Raw genomic sequence first — 17175 nt, forward strand, 5'->3', positions numbered from 1 at the left:
AGGAGGTAGAGCTCCCCAGTCCAGGCTAAATTCTTTGGCTCCTTCCTTCCCCAGCTTCCTTATCCACTCCAGAACCACTGATAATATCCCAGAACCACTCTGTGACAGTGATGTTAGACCTGGACCCCTTCCCTCTAGGGTCCAGGCCTACTGGGCTGAAGGGGCTATCTGGTTATAGATCCCCACCTCCAGTGTTGAGGGAGGCCACTAGCCAAAAGACAGTGCTGAGGTCCAAATGAAGGAGATGGCAAAGCAGAACTAGGATCTACCCTCCAATTTACAGACTGGATAGAGAACTCTAGCTAACCATCTAACCAGGACTTTATTCTTATCTCAGAGACTAAAAGGCTTACAGAGCAGATTAGAGAAGCCCTGGGAACCAAAGCCCATTCCCTCACCCCTTATCATGGGGCACTAGAGCAGAACCTTTGGAGGGAATCTTTCCAGAGGTCAGTTTTATGGTTTGTACCCCCTACGGCTTCCACATACTGAGGCTGAGTGGAGGGACCAGAGGTAGGGTTAAACCTTCACATAGTCTCCTCTGACTCTTGTCCAGAGAATGAGTCTCATATTTTAATTCATACGGCCCTGGGTGATCAGGGCACAACCTACTTTCCTCTGACAAGGCTCAGGGCAGGCAACTAAAAAGATTGTCCCTGCCCTTGAAGTGAGGCACTCCAAAAGATCCCTGTCTCTTCCCCACACGGTAGGTCCCCCAGATGGGCTATGGGAACCAGTGTCTCAGGGTGTTGCTGTAACATACCTCCACCAGAACAAAAGAACCAGGTTATCCTATCCACTTTTTACTTAGACATGGTCGATTGTTGGAGGGATGGAATGGAATGGCTCAGGCCTGCTCTTTTCTCTTCAGGCCACTCCACGCACACCCACCCACAGGCCCCTGAGAAATAGACGCACAAGAGAAAGTGTAGGGCCCAGCGTTGAGAAGAGTCAGATGGGCTGAGAGCCTGGCCTTCAACAAGGCTCCGCCCATAGCCCCGCCCCCAGCCCAGCCGCACCCGTTCTGCGCCCTCGGGTCGACTTTGCTCCACCGGGTAATTCCAAGCCACAGACCCCGCGGCAGGTGAGACGGCTGCCGTGTGTACATTGGCATCAGTTGCTCCGAGTGGAAGGGGTTGGGCTTCACAGAAACCCAGGGTGGAGGTTGGCCGTCCAAGAGCTTTCTGACCGTTCCTCAACGCTGATCTCAGCTCAGACCTCTGCTCCCAGCCAAGGCCTGAAACCAGGTATCCCCAGGGGGCTGCAGCTCGCTTCGATGGAGCTTCCTCAGCTACTGCCACTGCTCTTCCTGCTGCTGCTGCTATTGCTGCTGACTGCGGTGACGATGTCATACAGGGACTGGCAGTGCCCTCGCACACCCTACGCTGCTTCCCGCGACTTTGATGTGAAGTATGTAGTGCCCAGCTTCTTTGCTGGCAGCCAGGTACAGGCCTTGGCGACCTATGAGGGCGGCGGGGATGGGAGTGCGGTGTTTGTGGCCACACGCAATCACCTGCATGTGCTTGGGCCTAACCTGCAGTCTATTGAGAGTCTGGCCACCGGCCCTACCGGGGATCCTGGCTGTCAGACATGTGCGGCCTGTGGCCCAGGCCCCCATGGCCCACCAGATGACACAGACACACTGGTGCTGGTACTGGAGCCGGTGTTGCCGGCACTGGTCAGCTGTGGCTCAAGCCTGCAGGGCCGCTGCTTTCTGCATGAGCTGGAGATCCGCGGGACAACCCTTCACCTGGCAGCGCCTATCTGCCTTTTCTCAGCCCATCACAACCGGCCTGAGGATTGTCCGGACTGTGTGGCCAGCCCACTGGGCACCCGTGTGACAGTGGTTGAGCAGGGCCAGGCTTCCTACTTCTATGTGGCATCCTCACTGGATGCAAAGGTGGCTACCAGCTTTAGCCCTGGCTCAGTGTCCATCCGGCGCCTCAAGGCAGATGCCTCAGGATTCGAACCAGGCTTTTCCTCATTGTCAGTGCTGCCAAAGTATTTGGACTCCTACCATATAGAATATGTTCATAGCTTCCATGCAGGAGCCTTTGTTTACCTGCTGACTGTTCAGCCTTCCAGTGTGATAGACTCTCCTGGTGCCCTGCAAACCCGCCTGGCACGGCTCAATGCCTTGGAGGCAGATTTGAGTGACTACCGAGAACTGGTCCTTGACTGTCATTTTGCACCTAAACGCCGGCGCCGTGGGGTCCCAGATGGGGAGCAGTCCTACCCGATCCTTCAGGCAGCCCACTCTGCTTCAGTGGGCACCCAACTCGCTGCTGAGCTGAGTATCACCGAGGGCAATGAAGTGCTATTTGGGGTCTTCACCACTGGCAGGAATGGCAGTCCTGGCATGGGTCCCAAATCTGTTGTCTGTGCCTTTCCCATCAACCTGCTGGACACCCTAATTGATGAGGGTGTGGAACACTGTTGTGAGTCCCCAGTTCATTCTGGCCTCCCACGAGGCCTTGACTTCTTCCAGTTGCCCAGTTTTTGCCCTAACCCGGTAAGCAGAAAGAAGGGGACTTTTCCTGTGAACAGTCTGTTGGTGGCTGAACACAGGCTTCTCCCTTCCATCACTGAGAGGACCTGGGAGGGGGGAGAGTAGGCAGAGAGAAGCATTCTCTTCTACCCAGTTCATGCAGGCTTGGGGTGGTGTGAAAAATCAGCCAAACAAACGCTCCCCTGGAGGCTCATCTTCCAACTATGCTGGATTTCTTTTTGGGGGGTGGTGGTGGTACTGAAGATTGAACTCAGGGGCACTCAACTACTGAGCCACATCCCCAGCCCTATTTTGTATTTTATTTAAAGACAAGGTCTCACTGAGTTGCTTGGCACATCTCTTACTGAGGCTGGCTTTGAACTTGAAATCCTCCTGCCTAAGCCTTCCAAGCTGCTGGGATTACAGGACTGCACCACTGTATCCAGCCTATGCTAGCTTCTGATACGTCCTCATTTTGTGTTTTCACCATCTTAGCCATCATGGCTTCTGTTTTTTGTTTTGTTTTGTTTTGTTTTTTAGGTAGTTTCTTTGGTTACATGAGAATAGGGTTGTATAATTGTCTCTCTGCCAGCACAGTTCCCAAATTCTGGGTAAAATGATGAACATCCCCCCCAATCTGCCCAATCTGCCTCAGACACACACACACAGAAAAGTTTGCATAAAGGCACAAATTCTCATACAGGCAGATGCTTACAGATTTTCACAGACTCGGGTTGCTTACCAAACACAGTTTTACTTTCCTTATGGGAGCACTTGTTTTGCTCTACTTTCCTAAGGGTGTGGGACAAGAGTTTCTAAAGAACCCCTGACCCCACCATGTTCAGGAAACCTCCTAGTCTTTGGAAGTCAGAGGTTTTGTTGGGGAACCTGTATAGCCTGTGTTTCATTAACCCATTCTCTGTAGGGTGATTAGAGGAGGACCCTGGACACAGCGAGAAGGCAACTTTGCTCTATAAGGTTCTGGGAGCCTCAACCCAATATTGTGCAATCAACTATAAACATCTGGGGATGAGTAAAGGCCTAGGAGGGGCTTGGAATTGTTTAACCCCATATTTCCTGCTACCATAACTGCCCCAGACAGGAGGTTTCACATCCCATGCTGAAATGGGGGATCCTTCCAACAGACCTTACCCAGGTTCTGTCCAGCCACAGAATCAGGGAGTGAGAATAAAAACAAACAAACAAAACAAACAAACAAACAAAAAAAAAAAACAAGACAATCCTTAAAATGCTATTTTGAGTAGCTCAGTGATGAAGTGCTTGCCTAGCATGCATGAGGCCCTGGGTTCAATCTCTAGAGCCACCCCCCCTAGATTGGGAGTCCTCTGCAAAAACAAAACAAAACAAAACAAAACAAAAAACCCTGAGAACAAAACCAAAACTAACTCATTAAAGCCACTGAAATAGCCCTACCCAGCTGGGCAAAGTGGCCCACACCTGAAATTCCAGCAGCTTGGGAAGCTGAGGCAGGAGGATCACAGATTCAAAGCCAGTTTCAGCAACTTAGTGAGAACCTATTTCAAAATTAAAAATAAATAAATAAAAAGGATCAGGTGTGGTGGCACACACCTATTATCCCAGCTGGCTCAGCCAGCCTCAGCAATTTGGTGATGCCCTAAGCAATTCAGCAAGATCCTGTCTCTAAATAAAATATTTAAAAGGGCTTTGGATGTGGCTCAGTGGTCAAGCACCTCTGGGCTCAATCTTTGGGATTAAAAATAAAAATAAACAATTAAATAGATAGAAAGGACTGGGGATGTGGCTCAGTGCTTAAGCACCCTGGGTTCAATCTCCAGTATGGAAGGAAGGAAGGACAAAGGAAGGAAGGAAGGAAGGAAGGAAGGAAGGAAGGAAGGAAGGAAGGAAGGAAGGAAGGAAGGAGCAAGCCCATATGGGTTGGATGGAATATTGGATGAGTGGTCTTCCACCAAGCAGCTGCTCTGAATCTCTGGTCATCCTGGGCCCCTGGCCCTGTTGTGACACTTTCAATTGACTGCCTTTCCAGCTCCTATTAATGTCCTGAAAGTGAGAGAACTTTAATCCAGTATGAGGAGAGGAAATCGTTAGTCTCTCTCCCTCAGCTGAGTACATCTGGATGGAGAGTCCCTATGGGTGATACTTCTTGTCTGGGCTGGAAAGCCCTGCCTGGCCCCATCTTCTTTCTTCCAGGAAGTGAAAACCTCTCCCCAATGTAGCTAGGGTCAGTGGGTTAGAATATACCCAGCATCTAGTAACTAGGCAGTGCCAGGCACTAGTAGGACCAATATTGGGCCCTACCCACAGAATTCCCAGGCTCCCAGGAGGTGTGTAGCCAGTATTTGTTCAATGATACTAGGCTTGCAGCCTCTGGGGCAGCACCCACTTTGTACCTCAGTGCTTGTGCCTACCCTCCATGGTTTTAGGTAGAGTGTGGGTTCTCCATGGGGCACTGGACACTTAGGGCAAGTGTTTTCAGGAGTTGGGGGCCCCTAGTCAAGCCTATGACCCAAAGGTAAGTTCTTGGATCTACAGACAAGTAAACAGGGGTGTGGCCCTGGCTGACCTGAGGCTTCTTTTCAACTCCAGAGCCCCACCTGTCTCTGAGTCATTCTGACAGGCTTCTGGCTAGGGCCAGGCCCCTTTTCTTCTCAAGGAAAGACAATCTCAGTTCCTACATACACAGGCTACAGACTAGGGTATATGGGTTTCTAGGCCCAGTTCTGCACCTACTCTTATTCCCAGGACTCTTGCTTAACAGTGAGGTATCATAAAGGTGGTCTGATGGAGACTTCCAAGGCTTCTGCTTTAAAGAGTGTCCTCGGGGCTGACAAGGGAGAATCATAAGCACCTGGGGCTAGCCACTGGGCTTTGCCTATACCTCAAACCCAGCCCCAATACTTCCTACTTTCCCAGAAGCTTTCATGGTCCTGCCCTGGAAAGTGCAGCCTTCAAATCACCTTCTTGCTAAGAGCATGAGAGAGGTTAATGTCTCCCAGCTTCTGGGGCCTAGCTTGGCACCCAAGCCACAGGGCCTTGGTTTATTCCCTCTGTACAGAGGAAGTGAGAGGTACAGGAGGACCTTTAGAGTCTCCAGGAGAAGGACCTATTACCAACCTTGTGCTGGCCAATTAACCTCAGAGTTCAACCCCTCATGTGAGTGGAGAAACGTAAGCTCAGACAGGGTTTCCTGAAGTGCACTTACAGAGGCACAGCAGAGCTAGCAGGGGGTGGGAGAGAACTCTGGGTAAGAGCACAGGCTTCCACCATGGTTCCTCTCCCGTGGTGTTTTGAAGCCTTGGACAAGTGGCCAATCCTCTCTGAGTTTGATTCTACTTTATAGGTGGTTGTGAGGATGTAGTGGGATTGATTCTCTAAAACTCAGTAAGTGCCAGAATGGACATGGCAAAGTCAGGGAGAGCTGACCTTCCTGCCTGGGCTTCCTTCTTTCCCTGCCCTTGCTACCTCCAAGAGCCCTGTGGGGGAAGTAAAGGCAGATAATCTGCAAGCCCAGGGTGTCTCTCATCAGGGAAGGTGAGGGGTGGGAGCTTAGGCCTGCTGTGATCACTGACTGAGGTCCCAAAAGGTCAGTGCACAGGGCTAAATTCTAACTCTCTCTTCCCTGACACTCCTCAGCCTGTCCTGGAAGCTTCTAGCCCCAACATCAGCTGCCACCACTTCCCTCTGCTGGTCAGCCGCAGGTTCCCACGTGTGGATCTATTCAATGGGCTGTTAGGATCAGTGCAGGTCACTGCACTTTATGTGACACGCATTGACAATGTCACAGTGGCTCACATGGGCACATCTGATGGGCGTATCCTACAGGTAAGTCCCTCACCCCACAACCCTTGGCCTTTTATTCCTGTCTCCATGCTTATTTTTCTCACAGTTGACTTGTCCCAGGTGGAGCTCGTCAGATCACTCAACTACTTGCTGTATGTATCCAACTTCTCATTGAGTAACAATGGACAGTCCATCCATCGAGATGTCAAACGCCTTGGAGACCACCTACTTTTTGCCTCTGGGGACCAGGTGAGGTGGCATGATCAGAGTCTAGAATCACAGCCTTTCTATTCATTCCCGGGAGGCATTGACATACAGGACTCACCACCCCAGTATACAATGGGAATAGGAGGGTCTATGGGGCCCAGTTCCTTTCTCCAGTCATCCCTAAACTGCCTATTTGTCACCTCAAGGTCTTCCAGGTACCTATCCGGGGGCCTGGCTGCCACCATTTCCTCACTTGTAGGCGTTGCCTACAAGCACAGCATTTCATGGGCTGTGGCTGGTGTGGGAACATGTGCGGCAGGCAGAAGGAGTGTCCTGGCTCCTGGCAACAAGATCACTGTCCACCTGTGCTTACCAAGGTACAACATCCCTAAGGATAAGCAGGGCCTGAAGTGTGGTCAGCAAGTTTTGACCATGATCTTGCTCAGGCCCAAAATGTCTGCAGATCTCTAAGGAGGGCATTTTTGGCACAGGGATGAACATGCAAAGACTTGGTAGGCAAGAAAAATGCTTGAATGAGCTGGGTGCAGTGGCACACATCTATAATCCCAGTGGCTCAGAAGGCTGAGGCTGGAGGATTGTAAATTCAAAGCCAGACTCAGCAACAAAACACGACCCTAAGCAATTTAGCGACATCCTGTCTCAAAATAACATAATAAAAAGGGTTGAGGGTGTGGTTCAGTGGTTAAGCACCCTGGATTCAATCCCTGATACTGAAGGAAAAAAAAAAAAACTTTGAATGAGGATTAGCAAGTGACCCAGAATGACTGAAGTATGGGGCAAACAAGGGATATGGCAGGGAAGTCTGCAGAAGAAGATAAGGCTGAGAGAAATCAAATCTGCACAAGAATTCAGTCTCTCTGTTCCTCCCACTTCAGTTTTACCCTAACAGTGGACCCCTAAGGGGCAGCACAAAGCTGACCCTGTGTGGCTCTAACTTCTACCTGCATCCTACTGGTCTTATACCTGAGGGAACACATCAGGTCACTGTGGGTCAAAGTCCCTGCCACCTGCTGCCTAAGGACACCTCAAACCTCAGGTACAAGCCAGCCCTACCTTCTCTATCCCTGATGGGAGCAACCAAGTAACCCTTTTCCTGTGAGACCCTGTCTTTTGCTTATCAGGAACAAGGGGGTATGGGGTAAGCTGCAATGGGTCTGGTTGCTTTGTGTCTAGGGAGAAATCTCTATCCTGTTTTGAACTTGCGTGTGCCTACCCATTGGTTTAGTCATGGACTAGGCAAAGTTAGTCCCTGCCCCATGCAATCTTACCTGCCCTAGAGAAAGGCATGGGTGGAGAACCACCATCTTCAGGCTCAGAGGAACCCTGTTACTGGTAGTGGGTATACAGGCAGGTCTGTGTGATTCCTGGCTGACCTCAAGGGTCCCCTGACATCCTAGTCCAGTGCCCCGGAAGGACTTTGTAGAGGAACTTGAGTGTGAGCTGGACCCCTTGGGCACACAGGCAGCAGGAACTACCAACATCAGCCTTATCGTGACTAATATGCCACCGGGAAAGCACTTCCGGGTAGAAGGCATCTCTATGCTGGAAGGCTTCTCTTTTGTGGTAAGGACATTTTGCCCTATCTGTGCCTTTGTCCAGTGGGTGGTACCAGAAGGGAAGGGCTTGGAGTGGGAGTCCTGTTCCAGCTAAGCCACCTCTATACCCACCTTAGGAGCCAGTGCTGAAAAGAGTACAACCCCTGTTTGGCCCACGGGCAGGGGGCACCTGTCTCACTCTTGAAGGCCAGGGCCTGTCTGTAGGCACCAGCCGAGCTGTGTTGGTCAATGGAACCCAGTGCCAGCTGAAACGGTAAGGGTTATCAGGCAAGGTGATGGGAGGTCACAGGGACTCATCCAGGGGAGCCAGCAGGTGGGGTCCTAAATCTTGTCTGGGTGAAGAGAAGAGAGCTCAGTCACATGGTCAGTTTGGAGGACAGTTTCAGGAATAAGGATCTGCTGCCCCCTCCATCCTAGAGGCAAAAGAGCCTATTATTGGGATTAGGGATGTAGCTCAATTGTAGAACATTTGTTCCTTTGTAGAGGAACTTGAGTGTGAGCTGGACCCCTTGGGCACATAGGCATACAGTCCCTGAGTTTGATCCCTATCACTACCAAAGAGAGAGAGCGAGCGAGAGCGTGAGAAAGCAAGAGCACGCGCACGCTTATGAGTCTATCAGAGTCTGTTAGTTCCGGTTAATAGACTTGTTTCCTCCCTGCCCTTTTGGAAGTCTTATTGGGACCAACTCATCTTCAGACAGATCCATGGAGGGTGTGGGCACGTGGGGGAGACAATCAACAGAGGAACTAGGAGGGATTAGTAGACCCTGAAGGAGGTAAGCCTGCCTGTCATAAGGGGGGTGCCCCTGAGCCCAATCCCTCATTCCTACAGGGTCAGCCAGGGGCAGATTTTATGTGCCACACCCCCTGGGGCTGCCACGGCCAGAGTACCCCTTCGCCTGCAGGTGGGAGGTGCTGAGGTGCCTGGCTCCTGGACCTTCCACTACCAGGAAGACCCCATTGTGCTGAACATCAGCCCCAACTGTGGATACCCGTAAGTGCTACTTCTTTGCTCAAATTGGCCTCTGAGGAATGAGGGAGCCAGGTTTGGAAAGTACCCTAAACTCACCATCCTGCTGTCTTTCACAGAGGCTCCCATGTCACTATCCATGGCCAGTATCTGACTTCAGCATGGCACTTAGTGCTATCATTCCATGATGGGCAAGGAACAGTGGAGAACAGGGTGAGTGTCTGCTAGACAGAAAGGAGAAAGGCTGAAACCAATCCCCTGAGCTCCAGTCCTATGCCACTAGTAGTTGAAAACTAGTGCTGGGCTGGGCTGACGAGACTGGGGCAGCCATAAGTGGGGCACCTGCCTAACCATTCTCATGTGCATCCCAACAGTGTGAGGGGCAATTTCCAGAGCAGCATCAATGCCGCCTGCCTGAATATGTGGTCCGAGGTCACCAGGAGTGGGTAACAGGAAATCTGAGTGCCTGGGGGGATGGAGCTGCTGGCTTCACACTGCCAGGCTTTCGCTTCCTACCCCCACCCAGTCTACCTAGTGCTGAACTAGCCCCACTGAAGCCTGAAGAGCATACTATTAAGTTTGAGGTAGGTGTGGAGGATGGGGAAGGGATAGTGGGAGATTAGGAGGTGGGGGGCTGGGCCACTGGGTGGCCTCATGACTGTCTCTGCAGTATATTGGGTTGAGTGCTGTGGCTGACTGCGTGGGTGTGAACGTGACCGTGGGTGGTGAGAGCTGCCAGCACGAGTTCCGGGGGGACGTGGTGGTCTGTCCCCTGCCCACCTACCTACAGCTTGGCAAGGATGGAGCCCCACTGCAGGTAGGAAGTTCTGCTAGTCTTCCACAGGAAACATGGGTTGAGTGCCTAAGGCTGGGCCTGAGATATCATCTGCCCCCAGGTTTGCGTGGATGGTGAGTGTCACATCCTTGGCAGAGTGGTGCAGCCAGGCCCAAAAGGGGTCCCACAGAACACACTCCTTATTGTATTGCTTGCCTTGCTGTTGCTCATGGCTTCAATGGCCACTGCGCTAGTTTTCAACTACTGGTGGCGGAGGAAACAATTGGGTGAGCTCCCCATTTCAATCCTGACTTAGCCCTTACTCCCAAATAGTGGCATGTCCAAGTCCCCACCTCTGCCTGCCCAGATCTTGGGGGTTTCCCATACTTCCCTGTTGGGGTCAGCTACCAGGAGCTTGGAAAAAGCTGATTACTATAGGTTGTCTTTCCACAGTTCTTTCTCCCAACCTCGATGACCTGGCATCCCTGGACCGGACTAATGGACCCACGCTCCTGCCTATGCTTCACTTAGGCTCTGACTATAGACATGGCCTTGGTGAGATGGAGGAGGAGATAGAAGCTAGGGCCACCCCTTCCCCACAAGCCTATCTCTCATTCCCTTTCCCCCACAGAACTCTCTGCTATTGATAGTCCTGATTCTACCACTCGGGTCCATGCAGAATCCTTTTTGGACAACAGGGATGGGTCCTGTGTCCCGCTGCTGCGGACAGAGTCCATTAAGCTCAGGGACCTGAACTCTGCACTCCTGGCTGAGGTCAAGGATGTACTGATCCCCCATGAGCGTGTAATCACCCACAGTGATCAAGTCATTGGCAAAGGTATGAAAGCCAGGTAGGGCTAGGGCAGTGGAGTCCTGAGATGACATGGGCTCTGCTCTGCTTTCTCACCAACCTGTGTCACCTTGAGAATACCATTTAACTTCTCTGAGCCTCCATTTGCTCATCTGTAAAATGAGGATTAGGAAAAAATCTATTTTCAGTGGGTTCTGGAGTGGGCATGGGAGAGCTTCAGGCTCTGCCATCATGTGGCTGCTACTTATTTTTAATGTCAGATTGGCCTGTTTGTTGGTCTGAGGTCTGGTTGCCAATGAAAGAGTGTGCTGTTAGCTTGGGCACTGGGAACCCTCTCACCATCATCCTTTCATAAGGCCACTTTGGAATCGTCTACCATGGAGAGTACACAGATGAGGCTCAGAATCATATCCACTGTGCCATCAAGTCGCTGAATCGTAAGTGTGGTAAAGGCTGAATGGGCAGGGAGAGGAGCCCCAGAGTAGGAGGGTCTTTCTTCCTGTTGTGTTGGCATCTAAGTGATCCCGAGCAGGAGACTACTGGGCCTGACCCAAGCCATTCTACAGGCATCACAGAGGTTCAGGAAGTAGAAGCCTTCTTGCGAGAGGGACTGCTCATGCGCGGCCTGCACCATCCAAATGTTCTGGCTCTCATTGGTATCATGCTGCCACCTGAGGGGCTGCCCCGTGTGCTGTTGCCCTATATGCGCCATGGAGACCTGCTTCAGTTCATCCGGTCACCTCAGCGGGTCAGTGCTCAGCTGCCCTAGGGGGCAGGGCTTTGGGCAGCATCTACAAATGGAACTGTTCTGCTGTTGCTCACCAAATACTTTTTGCTCCTAGAACCCCACTGTGAAGGACCTCATCAGCTTTGGCCTGCAGGTAGCCCGAGGCATGGAGTACCTATCAGAGCAGAAGTTTGTACACAGGGACTTGGCTGCTCGGAACTGCATGTGAGCTGCAACTGGGGTGAAGTAAAGGGTCAGGGCATGAGAGTGTGCAGCTACACAAGGCCACCTCAGGGAAGAGCCCACTCCAGGCTTTGCTGTGAAGCCCTGGGCATGTCCTTTCTGGTCTGGACCTTTGTGTTTTGTTTTTATTATTATTTTTTTTTTGTCTGCCCAGGGCAGATTTGAACTAGATAGTGGAGCTCTGAAATTCTGTAAGGCCCTGGAACAGATGCATTCAGAGCCTGGTGGGAGTCAGTTCTAAGTGTGATTTCCCCCTCCCAGGCTGGATGAATCATTCACAGTAAAGGTGGCTGACTTTGGTCTGGCCCGTGATGTCCTGGACAAGGAATACTACAGTGTTCAGCAGCAACGCCATGCTCGCTTACCTGTCAAGTGGATGGCATTGGAAAGCCTTCAGACCTATCGATTTACCACCAAGTCTGATGTGGTGAGACCTCATGTGCCCTAGGTCCTTGGGGCCTCCATGTCCTGAGCACTTGGGCTTTTCCCATTCAGCTCTACCTGATTCAAGCCTAGGGAATTCCCAGGTTGGGCAACCCTCACAGCTCATTTGTTCACCTCTTGGACAGATGTGAGATAGAATCTGACACCCAGCAGGGCAAGAAGAAGCTGTAAATTCATTGGCTTTGACAATTCAGAGCTTGCCCACCTCCAACTCTAGGAAGTCTGAGGTGGTGGGAGATGGAAGGGGACATACCTTTTGTGGTTTTGAGGAATAAGCTCCAAGTAGAGGGTGGGTCCTATATTTCTAGCTGAAGGATTCTGGGAGGTAGAGGAGGGAATCCACCTGCCTCCATTTTGGGATGAGAGTTGAGTGCCCTCTCCTCTTCCCTCCCACAGTGGTCATTTGGTGTGCTGTTGTGGGAACTGCTGACACGGGGTGCCCCACCATACCCCCACATTGACCCTTTTGACCTCATTCATTTCCTGGCCCAGGGTCGGCGTCTGCCCCAGCCTGAGTATTGTCCCAATTCTCTGTGAGTATGTGGAACAGGCAATGAGCTCCAGAGATGGGGGTGGAGGGGAGGAGACAGTTTCTACTTGGCTTTCTGACTGACCTTCTGGAAAGGGATCCTCTCTGGGCCTCAGTTTCCTTATCTATGGACTGGTCCCACCCCCATGCAGAGCAGAATGCTGAAAGGACTTCACAGTTGCCATGGTAACAGCATTCCAATTCAGTCTGGGTTGAGGCCAGTGGTTTGGTTTCCCTGCTCTTCTCCCCGCTTTCCTGCCAAGGGGGCTTGTTTTCCATCTTTTCCACTCACTTAACCTTCAGGCTCCTACACTGGCCCCTCTGCATCTTCAGATTAGGGTTTTTTTTTTTTTTTTTTTTCCCCACTCAATCTAGTTTCAGATTCCTCATTCCCAGAGGGATGGCAGCAGCTGTGTTGTCATCAGTGCCTACAGGGTGGGTTTGGCTCCCTAAGCAACAGGCATGTCTCAGCTATGTTCAGATCTATGTGGTTAGAACAGGAAGAACCAGACCCCAGGTGAAAGGCATTGACAAATCCTGTTCCAGGCTAGGCTCCAGAAAGGGTGTGAGTAGTCCTTCCTCACAGTTCTTGAGCTTGACTTTTTTTTTTTTTTTTTTTGATACTAGGGACTGGGAGGTTGAACCCACGGGTGCTTAACCACTGGGCAACATCCCCAGCACTTTTTATTTTTTATTTTAAGCTAGCTGAGTTGCTTAGGGCCTCACTAAGTTATTGAGGCTGGCTTTGGACTTGTGATCTTCCTGTCTCAGCCTCCTGAGTTGCTGGGATTACAGGCACATGTCACCATGCCTCACTGGGCTTGATCTTTATTACCCAATGCACTAAGGCATTTGGTTTGAAGTAAGGGAAATTATCTCACTTGCATCTGGGGTGGCTTGCCTGAACACACTCAGGTAGAGATTTCTCTACAAGTTTTCTTTGATAGGTTGCAGTGAGGGAAGCAGAACTGGACAGACACAGGAGAGATTGCATGCAACCCATCCATGGGACTGCTTGAGCTGGAATGGCCCTTCAGAATTTTCTGAAATTGAAACCAAGGGGCCAGATCTTTGTACAAGGCACTAATTAGTACTGGTCACAGGCTGCCTGATGAGGGGGTGTGAGCTCGGGAGAGGCATTTTTTTTTCTGTTTAGATCAGTTCCTAGGGAGGGCATAAGCCAAGAGTCATCTTGGCATAAGCCAAGAGTCATTTACTCATCTGTGACGTGGGGATGATGACAGTACCATTCTTAAAGGTATATATATATATATATATATATATATATATATACCTTTAAGGAAAAAAATATATATACATATATATATATATTTGTATATATATATATTTGTATATATTTGTATGTACATATATATATTTGTGCATATATATATATTTGTATATATATATTTGTATATATATATTTGTATATATATATTTGTGTATATATATATATTTGTATATATATATTTGTGTATATATATATTTGTGTATATGTATGTATGTATATATGTATATATATATATATATATATATATATATATATATATATATATATTTGTGTATATGGTGCTGAGAATTGAACCCAGTGCCTCACTCATGCTAGGCAAGTTCTCTACCACTGAGCCACAACCCCAGCCCCAACAGTACCACTCTTATAAAGAATCTGAGACATACATGAGATGCTATGTGTAGGGCACTTAGACTACCATTTAAGGCAAGGATGACATCCCCCAAATGATGAGGCATGCTCCGAGACTGACCCATCAGGTAAACCCTTACTGCAGAACAATGGTGCCCAAATACTGTTGCTGTCCCAAATACTCCTCTTTCAGGACTTTTTTTTTTTTTTTCCTGCAGTGCTTGGGGGATTGAACCCAGGGCCTTGTGCATGCAAGGAAAGCACTCTAACAACCGAGCTATATCCCCAGCCCTCTTTCAGGACTTTTAATCCTCATTTTACTTCCTTCCTAGAAGATTTGTGAAAGCCAGTCACAATGGCACATTCCTGTAATTGTAGCTATTCAACAGGCTGAGACCAGAGGATGACAAATTTGAGGCCAATCTGGTCAAATTAGCAAGATCGTTTCTCAGAAATGAGCTGGGGAGCCAGGCACTATGGCTCATATCTGTAACCCCAGCAATTTGGGAGGCTGAAGCAAGAGGATTGCAAGTTCAAGGCCAATCTAGGCAATTTAGCAAGAACCTGTCTCAAAAACTACAAAAAGGCTGGGGCCAGGCACAGTGGCACATGTCTGTAATCCCAGTGACTTGGGAGGCTGAGGAATGAGGATTGCAAGTTTGAGGCCAGCCTCTACAATTTAGTGAGAGCCTGTCTCAAAAATAAAAAGGGCTGGCCAAGTATGGTGGTCTGTGCTTGTAATCACAGCAGTTCAGGAGGCTGAGGCAGGAGGATCTTGAGTTCAAAGCCAGCCTCAGCAAAAGCAAGGCATTAAGCAACTCAGTGAGATCCTGTCTCTAAATAAAATAGATAATAGGGATAGGGATATGGCTCAATTGTCAAATGCCCCTGGGTTCAATCCCTGGTACCCCCCAAAATAAAAAGTAAAATAAATAGGACTCATGGTGTTGCTTAGTGGTAGAGCACCCTGGGTTTAATCCTCAATCCTCATTAGTTGCAATCAGTCAGTCAGTCAATCAATGCATCTGAAGATAATCATGAGAATTTGTGAGGTGGCCCTAGCTAAGCATTTCACAGGCACTCTTGCCCTGTGCCCCTACTTCTCTGTGAACAGAGGAGAACTCAGAGTTATAGAAAGGCCTTGCTAAATTGCCTAAGATCATATATCCCAGTCTACAGGCACCAAAGCTCTTAACCTCTGAAACAGGGTGGCCCTTTGCCAGGATGGGAAGGCAGGACTACAGCAATAATCATAGTGATGAAAAGAACTGCCCCTGACTGGGCAAGGATAGTAAGCCCTGTCACATGTCCTTTTCTCTGGCCTGACAGGGTTTAACTGCTGGTGGGCTGTGCATTTTCCCTGGGTAGGGGTGACCCTGCCTTTGACATTACCCTTCTCTTACAGGTATCAAGTAATGCAACAATGCTGGGAGGTGGACCCGGCAGCACGACCTACCTTTGGAGCACTAGTGGTGGAAGTAGAACAGGTAGTGGCCTCACTGCTTGGGGACCACTATGTGCAGCTGTCTGCAGCCTATGTGAATCTGGGTCCCTGTGCATTGGATGAGGTGAATGTGCTTCCAGAACAGCTACAATCCCCACCTGTGCACAGGAGCATGTTGAGGCCCCGGCCCCTCTCAGAGCCACCTTTGCCCACTTGACCTAATCCCTGAGAAGTTCCACAGGGGCTGGACCTGCTTAGTAGCTTTGAGCCTAATCCCAAGCTGCCTCTGGGCCATTCCAGGCCAGAGAGCATTGAACCTCCACCTTGTCTCTACCCTTTAACCTTCTAAGGCCATAGGAGGGGAATAAGACACATTAGGTCCCTCCCTCAACAGAGTGAGCCAGTGAGGAAGATCCTTCTATAGCATGTATTTATGGAGTGCCTGTTGTATATCCTGATTGCTGGGCACATAGACTCAGCAGTGTCCACAGAGACGCTAGTCCTTGAAGTAAACAAATAAATGCATATTCAAATACAAATTATGGTAAATGCTGTGAATGAAAAATAGGAAACTGATATGAGGGAGAAGAGGACTGCTTTAGATAGAGGTGAGAGAAGTCTCCTAGGAGGTGATATTTTTGCTGAGGCCTTATCAAGTGGGGAATATCAGCCAGAAGCAGAGTTGGGGGGAAAGAATTTTGGGTAACGTGAGTAGTATATACAAAGACCCTTCAACTTGAAAGGGGCTGATCAGCCAGAAGGCTCTAGAAGCAAGCACTGGGGGCTAAAAGCAAGGCATAGATCAGATACTAGAGACTACTAATGGACTAAGGGGGTGAGTTGAGTACACAAGCATGCAGCAGCTAGTATGGTTTCTTCCATAGCTCAGGTTGCCTGCACCCCACCCCACCCCAGCACTTCTTCAGGGTCCCATTCTACATCTGCAGTATAACCCACCATATACATACACACAGTCAGGACATGGAGACTTGCCCACTTCCCAAACCTGCCAGCATTGTGCTTGCAACCTTGAGAAAGAAGAACCAGCAGAGAGGCCTGGGTTCCACACTATCAAGGAGCCAACTTTGAAGCACAAACTGCCCAAGCTATTTATACTCCTCAAGGCCACTACACAATAGCCACTAGAGGGGCATGTTCCTCTAGAAGTTGTTCCTCCTCCTCCTGCTCCTCCCCCATGCTCTGACTGCTGAACAGACAGCTGGGCCCAGTTTCAGGGAGCTGGAGTACCAGGGTGTCTGGTCTCAGGTTATAGATCATGTTACTTAGGACTCTAGATCACCCTAAGGGCTGGGGCAGCTCCCCTCTTTGTACCCCCAGCTCTGTGCCCTGTCACACATGGAACCCCGGTTTGGGTCAGAGCTCCCTGCTAAGTTCTGGTCCTTGGGATAAGAACCTCAGGCCAGAGACTCAGACCTAGGGACCTGAAGGACCCTGAGGATAGGTTGGTAAGTTGTAAAATGGGACTCTTCTGCTGGAATGCAGGGGCCCAAAAATGAGGGGCCTTTTGAGCTAATGGT

General features: G+C 49.9%; 1 protein-coding gene across 5 annotated transcripts; it reads left to right on the plus strand.

Moving 5' to 3' along the window:
- The first annotated feature begins 1019 nt into the window (after positions 1-1019).
- Mst1r (macrophage stimulating 1 receptor) lies at positions 1020-16106 on the plus strand. Of its 5 annotated transcripts, none has more exons than XM_076868378.2 (21): positions 1020-1084; positions 1212-2512; positions 6122-6310; positions 6389-6517; positions 6682-6852; positions 7372-7532; positions 7894-8059; positions 8169-8305; positions 8885-9046; positions 9142-9235; positions 9397-9606; positions 9693-9839; positions 9919-10084; positions 10251-10352; positions 10429-10635; positions 10965-11045; positions 11175-11356; positions 11451-11560; positions 11840-12005; positions 12419-12555; positions 15599-16106. In XM_076868378.2, the coding sequence occupies exons 2-21, from the start codon at positions 1277-1279 to the stop codon at positions 15852-15854; spliced, it is 4209 nt and encodes a 1402-aa protein (XP_076724493.2). In that variant the 5' UTR covers positions 1020-1084; positions 1212-1276; the 3' UTR covers positions 15855-16106. The 5 variants fall into 5 exon arrangements, with proteins under 5 accessions (XP_076724493.2, XP_076724495.2, XP_076724494.2 ...); XM_076868379.2 differs by having other exon boundaries at positions 1049-1084; positions 1231-2512; XM_076868380.2 differs by having other exon boundaries at positions 1048-1444.
- The last annotated feature ends 1069 nt before the right edge of the window (positions 16107-17175 follow it).

Source organism: Callospermophilus lateralis, chromosome 10 (assembly GCF_048772815.1).
Source record: "Callospermophilus lateralis isolate mCalLat2 chromosome 10, mCalLat2.hap1, whole genome shotgun sequence".
Lineage (NCBI taxonomy): Eukaryota > Metazoa > Chordata > Mammalia > Rodentia > Sciuridae > Callospermophilus > Callospermophilus lateralis.

Coding starts and splice junctions, on each gene's coding strand:
- Mst1r (XM_076868378.2), top strand. CDS start 1,277: ATGGAGCTTCCTCAGCTACTGCCACTGCTCTTCCTGCTGCTGCTGCTA. Junction 6,853..7,371: donor GTCCACCTGTGCTTACCAAG/GTACAACATCCC, acceptor CTCCCACTTCAG/TTTTACCCTAACAGTGGACC. Junction 7,533..7,893: donor AAGGACACCTCAAACCTCAG/GTACAAGCCAGC, acceptor CTGACATCCTAG/TCCAGTGCCCCGGAAGGACT.